Raw genomic sequence first — 16678 nt, 5'->3', positions numbered from 1 at the left:
CTGTACCAATATAGGCTCATCTTAATTACCTCTTCACATTTTTGGTGGGTATAGATTGGGTGGGTCAGGCCTACATATGTAAAGACATGTAGACTGCATGCTCGACATCATAAATGCATGCACAATATACTTTATGCTCTATATATGGTGCTAGGGGACAGTGGAGAGGCTGAGGCTTGCTCCTGCACTTCAGTACACATGGGACACTGATGCTGAGACCATGAATAAAATGACACACACACACTCACTCAACCTTCTTAATTAAAGCACACTGTATATGTTACTTGATGGATATAATGGCTTAAAAAAAATATAGAATAAAGCAGTCCTCATTTGAAGTGTTCTGGTTTTGTACAAATGTAAAACCAGAATATTTAGAACCAGAATAAATTGGTTCCCCACTTTTTCATAACATAAAGTAACATATCACAAACAGATTTGAAAATAATAGTTACTTGCACTCTAATCAGATTGACATATTATATTGAAGATATCCATGAATAATGCAGATGTAAAACACTTAAAAGAGTAATGCTGACCTACATGTACCTAAAGGCTGTGCAAACCACAAAATGCAAGTAAACCGTCTAGCATAGTGCAAAGAAACAGAAGGGCTAAATGTTTCTTCTTATAATGACACAATTGCTAAAGACAGTCAATGTTTTTTTTTTTTTTTTTTTTAAAAACCAAACTTGTGAGGCATTTGCTGTGAAACTGCATGTAGCCTTTAGATGTTGTAGTTTTATTGAACTTGTTTCAAAACCTATGCAATAAAAAATAATAAAGGGCATACAATGTTGTAAAGGAAAATATAATTAATTCATCAGTAGCAAATACAGTCTAGAGAAAGGCACACCGAAGTCCCCCTGAAATGAATGGTATAATTAAGCACTTAAATCCTGCTGATTTCAGCTGTATTCAAACATGCCTAAGGTTTTGCAATTTGTAACCAATGGCAATTTTATGTATGCAGAAAAATGTGATACTGACACAAAGTTTGGATATAGAGCTCCTTCTTCACAGTGTCATTCTATACATCTGCTCAGATGTAAATCCCTCAGAGGTCAATGGGGCTGGCTGTCATCTAAGTAGGCACAGAACTGCAACCTCACAGTGCTAATGACAAAATGTAAAAACTGAATTCAGATATCGTCCAGTGCTGGGACCACTGTGGCCCTTCTGAAGGACTCTAGGTCCCATCAGCCTCACTATAATGGCCAATATAGAATACAGATCAAGAGGTCTGGGCCCCAGAACCCAGCAATATAGGGGTGAAGGCTGCTGCACCATAGAAATAAAGAAAGTGGTAAGGAGTGGAACCCAAAGTACCTAGAGATAGATACATCTGTAATATGCAGATCCCAGAGTGCCTATGCAGAGCTAGCTGTTAAGGGGTGGATCTGTTTATCTATGGAATACAGCTAGTTCTTGTCCTGTAAACAAGCAAGACCACCCACACATAGCTTTCACCTATGGCACAAGTACAAAACATGAACTAAATGTGCAGGCAGAACCATTTGCTGAACGACGAGCCAAACTACAGACTACATTCTAGTGTCATATATATTCAGGTCATATATAATCATATATATTCAGTGTCATATATAATCAAAAAATTAAAATAATCCTAGCAAGCATTTGCACTTTTTGTCAGATGGGCAATCTGAAATTAACGGTGTGTAGCTCAAACGATGAATCAGTGAATCCATGGCAGACATGCCAAAACTAACACAGAACAAATCCCTCAAGAACATGAGTGAAATTACTTAAAAAAATGCCAGTTGCATTCAAGTAACCATACCGACAAAACTCATCCCTCCCCCATCACACACCAACCCACTACTTGCCAGTTATATTGCCTGTGTACCACTGTAGTGCTGCCATTACAGTCTGTTTTTGCCATTAGAATGCCAGCTCACGCATTATGGGAAGGTTCTGAATCACACAATGAGCCAAAGAGCACAGTGCAGGCACCCTTCTTCAGACCTTTGCTGAATGCATGACAAGCAGGGTGAGCAGAATGAAAGAATACAGGATCACCCTGCTCCCGTGCTCCATGCAATGTTAATCATATGAAGGTGAATGCCTGACCAACAAACTGAAACTAACGGGGGGGGGGGGGGGGATAAAAGAGGATGCCTTAATCCCAGTGTGGCTCTCCTTTATTACACATAGCCAAACAAGAGAACAAGAACCCGCTGACAGCATACAAATAAATATGGCTATCTTGACCCAGCAATCCCTCCCCCTCTCACACACAAACAAATCCACTGCAGTCAACTGAAGGCAACCAACAATGCCTTGGACCCTCCAATCTCTCTCACTGCCAGTGAAAACTAATAAATGAACAGAAAGAGAACCTACCCACATGACACTGACACAAAAACCTTGCACATACACTATGTAAGAGAAAGACTCTCCTCCCTGGAAGAGAGGGGAGTGGTTGTGGGCGGGAGACCGAGCTCCGCCCCTGGTAGGGGGCCTTAGCCCTCTCCCCTCCTTACCTGGCTGGCGCCCACGCCCACCGGAGGCAGCCAACCAGGTGCCTCCGGGGGGCGTGTGTAGCAGCTTAATGCTGTGGTGCCAGCTCCGCCTCCTCCTCATTCGTCGTCGTCCCTCAGCGAGTCACCCACCCTCCACTCCCATTTAGCTCAGGGTCTAGGTTTTTGGCCTTGCTATGGACCTTAGGTTGGTCGCCCTGGTTGTCTGGGGGGCCTGGTAGGAATTTTTCCATTTGGCATTAGGCTTTTTGGTTTTTTCGCCTACCTCGTAGCAATCATCACAACTTTTGTGGTATTGGCGGGTAGGTTAGGCATTGGATTCATGTGTTGTGCTGTGTCAAGGGCTAGGTGTGGCCATCGCCTATGCTATCTACCGTGGGTTATTCCGTTAAAGGAATCTGGCGGTCGTGTATTCCGTCTGATGCCTGCTTGGCGGGAGGCCATGGCACGACCCTCGGTGACATCAGGGGGTGAGCCTATAGTTGGATTAGCATCAACAGGCTCCACCTACTGTTGAATAAACCCACCTCCTATAGTCATCCAATGCCTAAGCCAATACCTTTTCACTGCTGTAATCAATAAAGTTGTGGCCTTTCCTTGCCCATTAACCTTATATCACGTGTCCTTGTGTATTTATTTCACATAGCGGGGGTCGGGCCCTCGATCCACAATAGAAGTTTACTGACCTCCTCTCTCCCCCACTCCTTCCTCCCCACCTCTCTTCTCCCCCAACCTTATATTGACGACAACATGAATGTCTCATATCAAATATAACTGATCTGTAGAAAGGGTTTTATGATCTGAAAACACAGGCAATATACTTTTGTAACCCAAGAATTTTTAAAAAATAAAAACCATAAAAAAATAAGATCAGAAAGTGACTATAAATGAAAAACAAGTTAATACAAATAAAATATATGATATCTGAGGATGGTTATGTTAAACTCCTGGTAGTAATTTAACCTTGAAGCAAGGAGAAGAAGAAAAAGATTGACAGCAACTAGTATTATCACTAGCATCTATGGAAGGAACTATGTTTATATAGCCCTGAAAATGTTGCTTGACCACCTCTGGGGAGATTTTAAAAGTTAGGCTTGCAATTTGAGAGTGATTTTGGATTGTTCCTGGAGCTTGCTTTCTGCAGAAGGAAGAGCTGGATACAGCTATTTGTGGTCTAGTTAAGACCCAGGCTACTCTACTGCATTTAGGGCTGCCCCTGAAAACTGCCATGAAATTTTAGCTGTTTCAGGCATGTTAAGCCATGACATGTTAGAAGATTACCACTGATTTTGAGTCATTTCCAACAAGACCAGTTCAAATTGCCTATTTTTACCTTGAATAGTGGAGAGTCAGTGATGAGTTCAGAGTTGTGTGGATACGCTCCACTGGACATAAAACCCAAAAGCTTCTCAGTAAGGTGAGGTCTCCTGAGCAGTATGTACAGGGCTACAGTGGGAGGGATGGATAAGTATCCAGAAATCTTGTGGCCAAACTTTGTACAGTGGAGCTCCACTTGCACAAACTTCCTCTGACCACTTTCATTGTCTCCAGAGACTTTTTAGGGCATGCAAGGGCTGCAGAAGGCAAAGAGGAAGAAATAATTTTTGGATGTGTGATCTGCCTTATGCTTTTCCCTCCACTGAACACAACACACTGGTTTTAGCTGCTATTTTTTATCTTGCTACCCATTTGCCGTTTTATCTTATTACTTTTTATTTGATGCATTATCATATATAAATACGTTATAATAATAATAATAATAATAATAATAATAATAATAATAATAATAAACTATTATTTATACCCCACCCTCCCCAGCCAAGGCCAGGCTCAGGGCAGCTAACAACCAATAATAAAAATGAGTTGAATGAATACAACTTAAAAACAAAATTAAAATACAACATTAAAACATTAAAACAATTAAAATGCAGCCTCATCACAGGAGGAGAAAGGAAAAAGAAAGAATATGGATTTCTGGGCCCTTACTGATCATATAAATAAATAAAATGAATCGTCCCTGAACAAGAGTCCATGGAAATTTGATATACATGTTGAGTATGTGCTTCCTGTTTACATTATTTGGTGAGGACCACTACACGCTCAAGGGAAATCTAACAATGAATGGTAATGACCATTCAAGTTAAAAGGAAAGTTCTTACACCAAAAGCGCTGTGACTAGAACAAAAGCCATAAAAGGTTGAAAGAATGGTGGTGATTACACAGAAGGAAATTTTAGAAATTTCATTTCAACTTTTACCCCTATAATATGGATATCCACAGGCTACCTAGGACTTATTTTGCTTAACATTCATTGAGACTGGACATGGTTTTTAAAAAGACTTTCATTTGTTTTAATAATAAATGCTAAAGGTATATATAGACCTATCATTTGAGTTATGTCGTTAAATAAACTAATATTTGACTATAAAGCTGCAATACTTTTTGACACATTGTCATCACTTCCAATGCAAAAAGAATTACATTTCATGAATACGTTGCATAAAATCTAATATAAAATAACACAACAAATGTAGTTTTGTTACCAGTAGAAACAAACATTTTCTCCATCCACAATACTGAATTTAACTATACATATTGTATTTGTTTATTGCAAAAAAATACATATATATTTTTCTTTAAAAATAAAAAACCCTCAAGGCAGTTTACAAAATGAAAACATCATTAAAATACAGTTATGCAATACTGTGCATATTCATCCATAAGTAAGTCTAGGACTTACTTCTGAGCAGGCATGCATAGGATTGTACTGTAAGCAAAACAATAGCATCAAAATACGGCTAAGAATATAGATATAAATATGATAAACAGACATAGAAGAACACTTTTATTGTAAGAATAAGGATCAGACTCAATATAATAGGGTCAGATTAAAATATTGGTGAAAGCTGTCCAATTTACTTTCAGTGGGTTGTATCCAACAGTGGACTTGCTGTAGCCTAAGCAATCCTTTCTACCAATTGAAACCCTGTATATATTCCATACTGTTCAGAGGGTCCTCCAACTCTCAGGAGAAGCTCTTGGTAGGCATGAACGGCTGCACTGGATAAGGTGGATTTGACATTACACAGGGAAAAGGAAAATAAGAGCAGACATGAGAGGGGTGTAGCCTACTGGGCAAAGGTAACAGTCCCATCTGTAAGTCTGCCTCTGTCCCTGCCCACCACTGGTATGTGAGCTCTGGGAGACTGACTATGAGAGACTGTAGCTCTTTGGCAGAATTTCAATCCACTCCCAGAAATCTTACTCAGAATTATATTCAAGAAATTTGAATGTTAGTTTGAAGAGTTTTTGTTTTAGCTCTGTCTTTTTTTTATGCAAACATGTTCAGGATTTTTGGATGGGAATCAGTCTAGAAATGATTTTAATAAATAAATAATTAACTCACTTAAGTAAGTCAAAGAAAAGTAACCCAGGTGATTTGTATAACCAGCAATATATGCGTTGTAGCATTAAAATCTATGGTAGCAATGCAATGCTTTGCAGAGATCACTGACACTGATGAGAGAAGGGGTCTTGTTCCAATGCAGAAGAATGGCTTCTAATTTTAGTTCTTGCTGGCTGCCTGCAATGATGTCCTACATGGGAATTATTTGTTGATTCCCCAGTTACAAAACTATGCAAATTGCAGTGAACGATAACTCAGTTTAATTGATCAGTGTCTGGTGGATTTTTTTTCTCTTTTTTTGCAGTAAAAGGGATAACATCATAAAGTTCTCATATTGTCCATTTTTAATTAGATGGAGGATAATATACAACGTGAGAAGAGCTGTAAGCAGTAATGACTACTTGGATTACAATATAATAAGCTTGTCTTCTTTTGTAGAGGTCTCAGTGTCCATACGTAAATTTCCACAGGCAATTATATGACAGAGTTAAAGGACTAGAACAAAATTATTTATGAAGAAATAAAATTAAGAAAAGACGGTGGCGCTTTTATTTGTTCCTGAGTAAATGTTTGAATTACTGTTATTTTTAGAATTCTGTATAACAACTACAAAACTATTGCACTATAGGTTGATTTTACTTGTCACTGTTCGTAGCCATAATGCATTTTCAAATGCATTTCTGTTATCAACATGTTCACTTGGTTTAGATCTAAAGAATGCCATGTGTCACCAGCTATAATGACAGGAAATAGAGCCCCAGTATGTATAATACTGCCATTTCTCAAATGTATGATGCATATGACAATATTGGTTTCTTGATTGTACTACAATCTGTCCCCCTCAAAAAGGCAATATTTATTATTAGCAGTCATCAGAAATTGAGTACCTATAATTGCCACAAGTATAGATGGTAGGAGAGCCAAAGCAAGATGATGCCTCAATCGTATACTTAGTTCTTCACTGCTACTATTTAATTCAGCTGCTGTTTATTTCAGCAGGCAAAAGGTAGCTGGCTGAGAAAGTCAAATATATGGTTTGGTTTACTCATGTTGTCAGGACCAGATTTTACTGATTTTCAAAAAGATCCAGAATCCTGATTAAACAGCACTGTATTTGAAGTCCATGAAATATATCTGTTTGCCAAGAAATATATTGTATGTTGTATGGTTGATGAACTAGCATCCACAGGAGAGATAAATAAAACAGTACAGACACTTGCAAGTCAGGCTTCACTGTCGGACACAGGGTAGATCAACTCTAGCAGTAAGCTTGTTCCTCAAGTAGAAGAAAAGCAATGGAGACAAAAAGTGCTATCTGAATTGAAGGTGTTATGAAAATTCCAGAAGTTGAAACAGATGGCCAAGACTTCCTAGGCTGAAAGCTACCTTTGATGAGCAAGGGCTGTTATTCACAACAGCCACCAATGTGGAGAAGCTGATGGAAGCTCCCTTCTGGGTTATGGATGCAACATTCACAACATTCCCCACATTCTTCTGGTAAATGTATTCTATCCATGCACCTGTTGGAAACAGCAGAAAATTCCAGAGTATTGCCATGTGTATATTCCTTATTGCGCACTGATTCAGTCATGTTACACCTGAGTCTTGCATTTGATTGTGATTTTTTCCCCTAAATGAAAGACCTGGAATGGAGTCTATAAGTGCAGTTTATTTCTCAGTTTCACGCAGGTACTAATCATTGCAACATGCTACAATTTCCTTAATGGGTTTATATACTTTCGCTCTTCAAGGGAAGAAATAATTTGTAGTCACCCATTTAAGAGCTGATCAGTATTTAGGTCATTATATGAAATCTAATCCTGAAGGAAAGCTGTTTTGTTGCTTTGGCTTTCTGTCCATCTGTAGACATAGCAGCTAATTTTAATGATTTCAAAGTAGAAATATCACTTGGTATGTACTGAAAATTGCCTGATAATTATCATTACATACAGGTACAATAAGTAAATTCTAAAGGACATGAGACATAATTTAAGAAATGGTAGCAATATGAGACATGATTAATCACTGCTTTATGCTGGTGTTTTCATGCAACATTTTGGTTGGTTATAGAAAGAGGTGACACAGGGCATTGTACATACCAAACCCAATACTACTTCTTCTGTTCTTGAAAGAGCCGGCATTGGTGCGCCTGTAATTGTAGGAAGGTAAAAAAGGAAAATAATGAAGAAAAATGATACTTTAAATGTGTTTTTGTTGCTAAAAAAAAGTAAAGAAGCATCAGTAATCATACAGAACAGAAAAAATAAAGGGAACTACATAAGGATACTAAAAACTTCACTGAAATATGATGTCAGATACTGTCAAAAACTGCTCTGGAGATTCCAACCGTGCGGAACAGAAAGGGGTGTAGGAAGCTGCAGGGAGACAAAATTGCCCCCTTCCCTGTTCCATTGACTAAGGCCTCCATTAGAGGAACAACATCAGCTGGATTCTACCCTTTATGTTTATTATTAATAATAATTTATTAGATTTATATACCACCTTTCATTAAAAGATCTCAAGGCGGCTCACAAGATAAAAATGCAAGATGTTTCCACTGGTGTTTCCAAAGCAGCTCAGTATAATCTAATGCTCCAGTTTTCATTAATCTGTGCAATTAGACTATTTTGAACAAGCTGTAAATGTTTAAAATATAGAGGCTTGAGATTGGGAGGAAATTATAGGAAACTAAATTTCTGGAACAAAAGGGTGTGGAAATGAAGATGACAAAGCAGAATTCTGTAATAATTACTATAAGAGTTCTACAACCAATTAATAGTGCAAACACAATATTTCTACATATTCTTTATGGAGCTAAAAAATTGAAAACGCATCTACAGGTTTCTGTAAGGTGATCAGAAGACACATTTGTGATAAAACTAGAACCACGAATGTTCTGCATATTAGGCTCTTTTGGGAGGAAGTGCAAGATAAAATGTAATAAATAAATAAATAAATAATAGGATGATACCCTTCATTTTTCATACTCAGAGTCAAATAACTTAATTTTAAATGCTCTGGATATGACTTGGATATATCAGTCATAATAACAAACAATGTTTTAAAAAGGTCAGTTTCACTGATCATGTTATTGCACTTGCAAGAATCATAAGCACACATGGCCTTATCATCAGCTTTAACAAGCTATCAAGACATAAAATAAGTATATTTTTCATATTTCATGTATTATCAGTGCATTTGTATTGCCAACCATCCCAACTATATTTACAAATGCACAATTATTATTATGGGGGGGGAAGGGTGCAAAAAAGGGGTTCTTGGCGAATTACTGATATTGCAGTGTCATTTAGTCACGGATTAGTAAGTTCATGCTGTGGTAACACTTGCAGACATGAATAAAAACTGCCATTTTTAATAAACTAAAGCAGTATTTTCATATTTCATGTATTATCAGTGCATTTGTATTGCCAACCATCCCAACTATATTTACAAATGCACAATTATTATTATGGGGGGGAAGGGTGCAAAAAAGGGGTTCTTGGCGAATTACTGATATTGCAGTGTCATTTAGTCACGGATTAGTAAATTCATGCTGTGGTAGCACTTGCAGACATGAATAAAAACTGCCATTTTTAATAAACTAAAGCAGCATTTGCCATCACAATACAGTCCAAAATTCACTTAAGATGATGTACTAATACTGGTGCTGAATTTAAGGGAAAACAGCGCCTGCAGTTAAAAACGTATACCACCCCACTTCTTTTCAGTTATCCAGTGGATCACATTTCATATTCAAGCTTTCAGCATGTATGTGTATATGCTTTTTACCAGAATAACATGCATTATTGATTATGCCATCATTGTATTTAATGACTTGACTGGTAGCCATATGTGATAAAGAATTCCATGCAGTCAAATGTGTGGAATTGCATGACAGTGAGTATGTGGCTTGGCAGAGTGGAGAAACCAATTTCTCCACCAGCCTGATTGATATAAACCAATTTTCTTTTATTAGTCTGTTAAGAGAGTATTGTCTGCTGTTTCCATGCTTGCTGTGGAAGAAATGACTTCAAAGGACTATTAGCAGGCTAGTAATTTTGGGGGGCTTCTTTATAAAGTGAAATTATGCCCCCCATTTAGTTCTCATTCTCCCCTGTTTAATTCTATCCCTTCTACTGATGTTCCTGTATAGTAATTACAATAGTTTCACCAGCAGAAATAAACAGAACCTATAAAAATTGCAACAAACATACTTCACATTAAATTCCAAGAAAATAAGAGGATAGGACTTGCACCATAGTAATAGGTTAGCACATTACAGAATGACCGGATATTTTACAGCCTATCCTCTGTGAGGTTCAATGGGGTGGAGGGAAAGGAATATAGATTGCTTGTATAATACAATGCGGTACATTAGAGTCAAGTGTTATATATTAAGGTCTACTGTACACTGTTAATATTCCCATATTTGACAGGTTAGTCATAACCTTACAATTATTTACACAGTGCACAGAACTGGAAACCTATTGAAACTGACCATGAAATACCTTGCCAGGTCATTTAATTGAGGACCCTGATAATATATTAAAGTACTTATTGGTCCTCTCTCAATAAAAATGCCCTAGTTCCTTTAATCTCAACTGTAAAAAAACAAAAAAACAAAAAACAAAAAAAACTTAATTGGACATTATTTGAACTAATCTCTGTGGGTGATGGATTTTTTTAAAGGAAAAAGGAAAAAAGAAAGAGAGATCTCCCCACCCTATAAGCTGACCTGGTCAGCCCCTGCTACTCTGATGTCTTTTCAAAATAAGTTGAAAACAACTGCTTTGCAAATCTTTTTCTAGATCAAGAGTAGTCATTTCCTTCAGGATTTCTTTATATGATTCTACTTTGGATATTAATCTTTGCATCACCATCAGATAGTCTACAAGAAACAGGATGAGAACATGTATTGAAAAACTTATTACAGTAAAGTTCAAGGACAGAGTCAACAAAAGCCAGAAAGGCAGAAGCAAAGAAAGCCCAGTTCCAAATAACACCATTTTATACCCAGTAAAATACTCATGAGAGTAGGTTTAATAGGCATAACCAACTCAGCTGAGATTATCAGAAAGAACAGCTCCAAACAGAAAAAACAACAACTTCAAAATAAGCACCATCCTTGGAAGTGCATAGCTTCAACCATCTTCTCAAAGTATACTAGCACATACAAGATAAACTTTGCCAGTTTCTATTAAGAATAACAATTTATGAGAGGAGACATATCCACAGTGGTGTATGGGACATTCGACTTTGCAGATAATAGCAGTGAAATCTAACACCAAAGGACATTCCCCCAAAGGACATCTATCTTATTTGTGGAACATATTTATCTGCACACAAGGCAAGGGTGTCATATAAAATTTGCTATAATTCAAAGAGGTCACCATTAGAAGAATTCTAGTGGAAGATTCAAGACATTAAGAGAACTTAAAAAAAAAAGTATACTAGTACACACATATAATCATTTTCTTTAGTATTTACCTCTTGCTTTATTATCTTAATGCTCCCAAAGAGTGTTATGGTATAAAACAAGCAATGTTCAATAAGCTCATAAAACTACATTAAAAACACCAACAAACAGGTCCAACAAAATAATTAACAATAACTAAATCAGTGGTAAAAAGAATTCAGAGCTGCAAGGAATTGGTTGGTAGCAAGTAAGGGAATATGTGCTGGGACTAGGGTTAATGGAGAATTGTACAGAAATATGAAGACTGAAACTTGCCATGAGAAGTCATTCTCAAGACCACCTCTTACTCATTTCCAGCAGTTATATAATTTCATATTTCCAATATAATCTTTATAGATATATCTTTATAGTTAGGTACGTTATGACCCTTTCTTTCCATATTCTCTTGCATTCCCAACAAGTTGCATCAAAACAATATCATATTACAAATAGCCCCAAATCTGAATACAATGTATAATCACATAACTAGATAGTTCTTTCTCATAATAATATGTTCAAATTATCCACAAAATACTGAATGTGCACAAGTCCTACAGATTTTGAAGAGAGCACTTCACCCTGCAGTTTGTCTTCGGGATTATACCTAGATAAAGCAAATTAAGGGAGCATTTTTAAAGGGAAAATACTGACATTCTAAATTATAGGGGAAATGTAGAGAAATGTCCTATCACATTTCAGCAGGGAATTTTTAAGAGATCAACAAAGTATTCTTACCCATGCTTAATCAGAAGCAAATCTTACCGAATTCAATGACACTTACTCCCTGTAAGTGGATATAGGACAGCATTCTTCAAAAATGTTCCCTGATTTTGGATTGTCTCACCTCTGTGCAGAAAACAAGTTTCAAGGAAGACCATTTCCCTTGAAGTCTGTGGAATTGCTGTTGTTAAGTATTTTGTCTTTATTTTCCTCTCCGCTGGAAAATTGCAATTCCCACACTATCGTATAAATATATTGGAAACAAAAGTACCAAACTCAAAGTGACATTGGTATTTATACCTTTCCTCCATCTCCATTTTTTTCCAGTAATAAAGAGATATACGGTATTTAGCCTTTATTCAACATAATCCTGATTCTTAAAAAAAAAATAATCAAGGGAGACTGTTTTACCTTGTCACCTTCAGAGAATGTGATTCCATCGATTGCTCTTTTCCAAGTAATTTCAGGGACAGGTTCTCCTTCTGCCTCACATATGAGGGTAGCTTGGCCATTTTCAAAGGTAGTTTCATTTTTAAGTTGTATTATTTGAGGCTGTACTGTTAGAAATATAATTTATATTATTCATTCTTGATTTGAATAAATATGAACAATGCTATTTGTTTAGCTAGAAGATTTATAAGCTACCCTTCATTGGTACCAATACCAATGAAGATACAACACAAAATAAATTATTAAAAGACAATAATAAAAGAAAGCATCAGGAAACAAAACAGCAACTCAACAACTAAGCAGAGGAAAGGACTAAAACAGTAACTAAAAAGGATGAGTGGGTATGCCTTCATTTAGCACTATGTTAGTGTCGGGTGGGTGACATTCCACAAGAAGGCTGCAGCCATGGAGAAGGCTCTATCATGCATAACTTCAAGTCTCCCCTAGCAGTGGAATGAAAGGAAGAGTACTTGACAATTTGAAAACATTTTTTGGATCTGAACACACATAAATATTTAGCAGGGCACACAGAGAGAAAGGGCATTATTGGAAGTGCATCAGTGCCCCCAGGGAATGGGAGCAGGGCGTTCCTCTTATACATTGTGCTGAAATTTGCTATTAACTGGTTTTTGTAGATAATTATGCCAAACTTGTTATACTCAAATGTATTACCAACTGAGTGCCACTTCCCCTGGAACTTCGGTAACCTATGATAAATGAAATTCTGCACATGTGTGGTAAAGCTTTCGTCACAGCAGGCATCCAAAGCTAGCGGATTTTAGGTGTACATGCAGACATTGTTTAGTGTCCAACTCATACAGGTGATGAAAACATTAACTGCTGTGAAACCAAGTGAATTTCTGAAATAGGCTTGTAACTTACAAAAGGAAAGACTTTAACATAGTCAACTAAACTAATCAGATTTATTCATTTGGCAACCATTACAAATTTGAAAATACAAGGAATACATGTCATTGACAACAAAGAATCTTGTAGAATAGTAATACATTAAATCAGAAGTGGGGAAGCCTGGGTGTTTCTTATTTTCAAATCTAAAATTTAGCAATAATTCAAGTCCCCTTGTAGCACTAATCAGAACATACTTTTTGTAAGACTGTGAATAAATGTAAGCAACAAAAGAAAAGAAAAAATAGCAGCCATTGAGTAAATGAAACTGGAAATTGTTGGTTTTGGTGCATCAGTGAATCACTTCCATACTAAAAGAATGAAAGTTGTATTTCAAATTTAGAAAAAAGTTGCAGCGAACCCTTATCACTTTTAAAAAGTGGTCTTCTTCAATGCTTCAGTTAGCTGCCACAGGATTTTCATAGTGCTTACTAAGGAAAAGGGGGAGGGGTGTTTTCCAAGATAAAGATGGGGGTGGAAATTTCCTACTCCTTTGAAACGTTTCCCTCACTCTTTTAAATAGGCATTTGGAGCTATCTACTAGTTTCAAATCAGAGTGCTTGGCTATAATAAAGCAGGAAAAGGGGTAATGTCTGTGGGTGTTCCTGTATTTTTGCCAGCCTGACAGACACTAAGCTACTCAAATTCAGCATTAGAAATAATGGTAGGTTATAGCATCACTGTCCCTCCCCTAGGTTAACCTAATGAATCCTTGGGGATTAGCATTTGGGCTGGGGGAAGAATCACAATATGCAAGATACTATAATCCCTATTCCCTGAGATATGTTGCTTTATGGAAAATCTAAGTTTCCTTTAAAACTCCTCAGAGTTCAGAAGTTTGCTTATTCTTTTTTTACCTTAGGTGAAATTTCTGGCAACTTGGACGTATGCCATACACCAGGCATAGGCAAACTCAGCCCTCCAGATGTTTTGGGACTACAACTCTGACCATCCCTGACCACAGCTAGGGATGATGGGAGTTGTAGTCCCAAAACATATGGAGTGCCAAGTTAGCCTATGCATGTCATACACCCTTGCACAGCACCTCCAAATTTGTCTGAAATCTTTATGTGAAATTCAGTGGCAACTTTAACAATACAACAGGAATCAGAATATGTACTCTAATTTTGAACAGAGTTCAAAGGTAGATATAGCAAGCAATACTTACCAAAAACTTGAAGAAATGTCTGATTTGTCATCTTTCCTGCTTTATTTCTTGCTTCACAGATGTAAGGTCCAGCATCAATATTTTTGATATCTCTAATGGTCAGTTCTGTATTGCTTCCCCTTAGTACGTATTTTTCATTTTCCTCAATGCGTTTTCCTCTCCTGAGAGACGAAAATGATTTATAAGCACAAAGCATACTTTATGATCTGATCTGAAACAGGCAAGCATTTCAAAACAATATTACTGTTGTTATTTGGGTTGTCTTGGGCGAGATAAAGTGACTAACAGATTTAATAAATAAATAATGATAAATAAGTATAAGAATATTTTCACGATCATTTCTAGTACATAGCATACTAGGGTCAATGGTAGCACACAGTTTTTTGGTTCACTGGCAAATGTACAGTGCTATTTTTTAAAAAAAAATTGCAAGGCAATTCATTTTAATAGGGTTCACTGAATAATTGAGGACTATGCAAATTAATTACCTGAGGTCCAATTATTTATTAGTTTCAGGTAAATTCAATATAACCTCACACATTCCAACCTTCTCACTGGATGTACAGCTCCAGTCATGAGAGTTTAAATATATTCTCACTGTACTACTGAACTTACTACCCACAGTCACTTCATCATGATTGACTGACCTGTGGCCAATTTAATCACAAAGTTGAACAACTAACAGAAGAGATGTACAGTGGTACCTCGGGTTAAGAACTTTATTCGTTCTGGAGGTCTGTTCTTAACCTGAAACTGTTCTTAACCTGAAGCACCGCTTTAGCTCCTGCTGCCGCTGCACTGTCACTGCACGATTTCTGTTCTCATTCTGAAGCAAAGTTCTTAACCCAAGGTAATATTTCTGGGTTAGTGGAGTCTGTAACCTGAAACATATGTAACCTGAAGCGTATGTAACTCTAGGTACCACTGTACTCTCATAGGCTGTATTCAGACAGCACTTTATTTGGTCTTCCTGACCTTTCCATACCTGTTAATTTTCATGTTTTATGGTCACACAAGAACAAATGTCACTGGACATGTCTCCACAACCCGACCCGTTACATACGTTTCAAGTTACAGACTCCACTAACCCTGAAGTTTTATGGCATAAAAGCAACTTCTAGAAATCCACTGGAATCTAGCAGAAGTTTAGCATTCATTTACGTCTTAATTGTTTTGAGAAATATAAATGGGAGCACACAGGTGGGGTTGTGGTGACATGTCTAGCGACATTTGTTCTTGTGTTACACCATGGCCACTGGTGTGAATGAAATATGAATGCATTTTGAAAGCTTGGGTTAGCTGTTTCTCTCCTACTGGACTCAATATACCAAATACCAAAGAGGTTACAATTTAAGCAAAAGGGACGTTACTGTACGTTGCTGTAGTGTAGGAGAAAGAGAAAACCTGTAATATTAGCAAAAAACCTGCTTCATTGTTGCAAATTATAGCCTGCTCACACCATGCAGAATATGTCTTTTCTCAAGGATATGGGAAGAAAAAAGAAAACTGAAAAACCAAACCAAAAATAAACCCCCACAGCTAAACACTGGATATTTTCATCTTTAAAAGAAAGCTTTATCCCCAAAACATGCTATCCTCAAACAGGCAGAGAGGGAATTACCCCGAGGCAACAGGAAGTTCTGCTTATGTCAGGAAACAAGGATCTGAATACCAACAGTTGAGGTTGCAAATAAGTCTTCAAGAGATTAATAATTTAAGAAAATGAACAATACTAAAAGAAGGCATCCATTTACATTTTTGAAAGATAAGCCTCATATTTTTTTTTAAAGATGTTATCAGGGGGACTTCTTTTCAATCAATGATAATTGCCATTGAAAATGACGTTTTGATAAAAATCTGATGATTTAGTTGCTTCTACCTATGAAGGAACTTTTCTGTGGAAAGATCCGCAAGGTCAGATTTCAAACCCTCCAGTGAGCAGAAGAGATCTCATCCAGCAGCTTATATACAGGTGGGCACTATAAAAATAGCATGTACAAGTCTACTACTGTAATTCTCAACATTGAAAAAAATATTGCTATGAATAATTTCATGCTAGACTGAGTATAGTA

General features: G+C 37.0%; 1 protein-coding gene across 3 annotated transcripts in view; it reads right to left on the bottom strand.

Moving 5' to 3' along the window:
• NCAM2 (neural cell adhesion molecule 2) overlaps positions 1-16678 on the bottom strand; it is a 197376-nt gene that overhangs the window by 75685 nt on the left and 105013 nt on the right. For all 3 annotated transcript variants that reach the window (XM_028726954.2, XM_028726955.2, XM_028726953.2), the window contains exons 7-8: positions 14607-14767; positions 12494-12639 (exon numbers count right to left, since the gene is read on the bottom strand). In XM_028726954.2, the coding sequence (XP_028582787.2) occupies positions 12494-12639; positions 14607-14767 (307 nt within the window). The remainder of the gene's footprint in view (positions 1-12493; positions 12640-14606; positions 14768-16678) is intronic.

This window comes from Podarcis muralis, chromosome 4 (genome assembly GCF_964188315.1).
Source record: "Podarcis muralis chromosome 4, rPodMur119.hap1.1, whole genome shotgun sequence".
Taxonomy (NCBI): domain Eukaryota; kingdom Metazoa; phylum Chordata; class Lepidosauria; order Squamata; family Lacertidae; genus Podarcis; species Podarcis muralis.
Note: the sequence above shows the minus strand (reverse complement) of the source record. Positions and strands in the feature narration are given on the sequence as shown.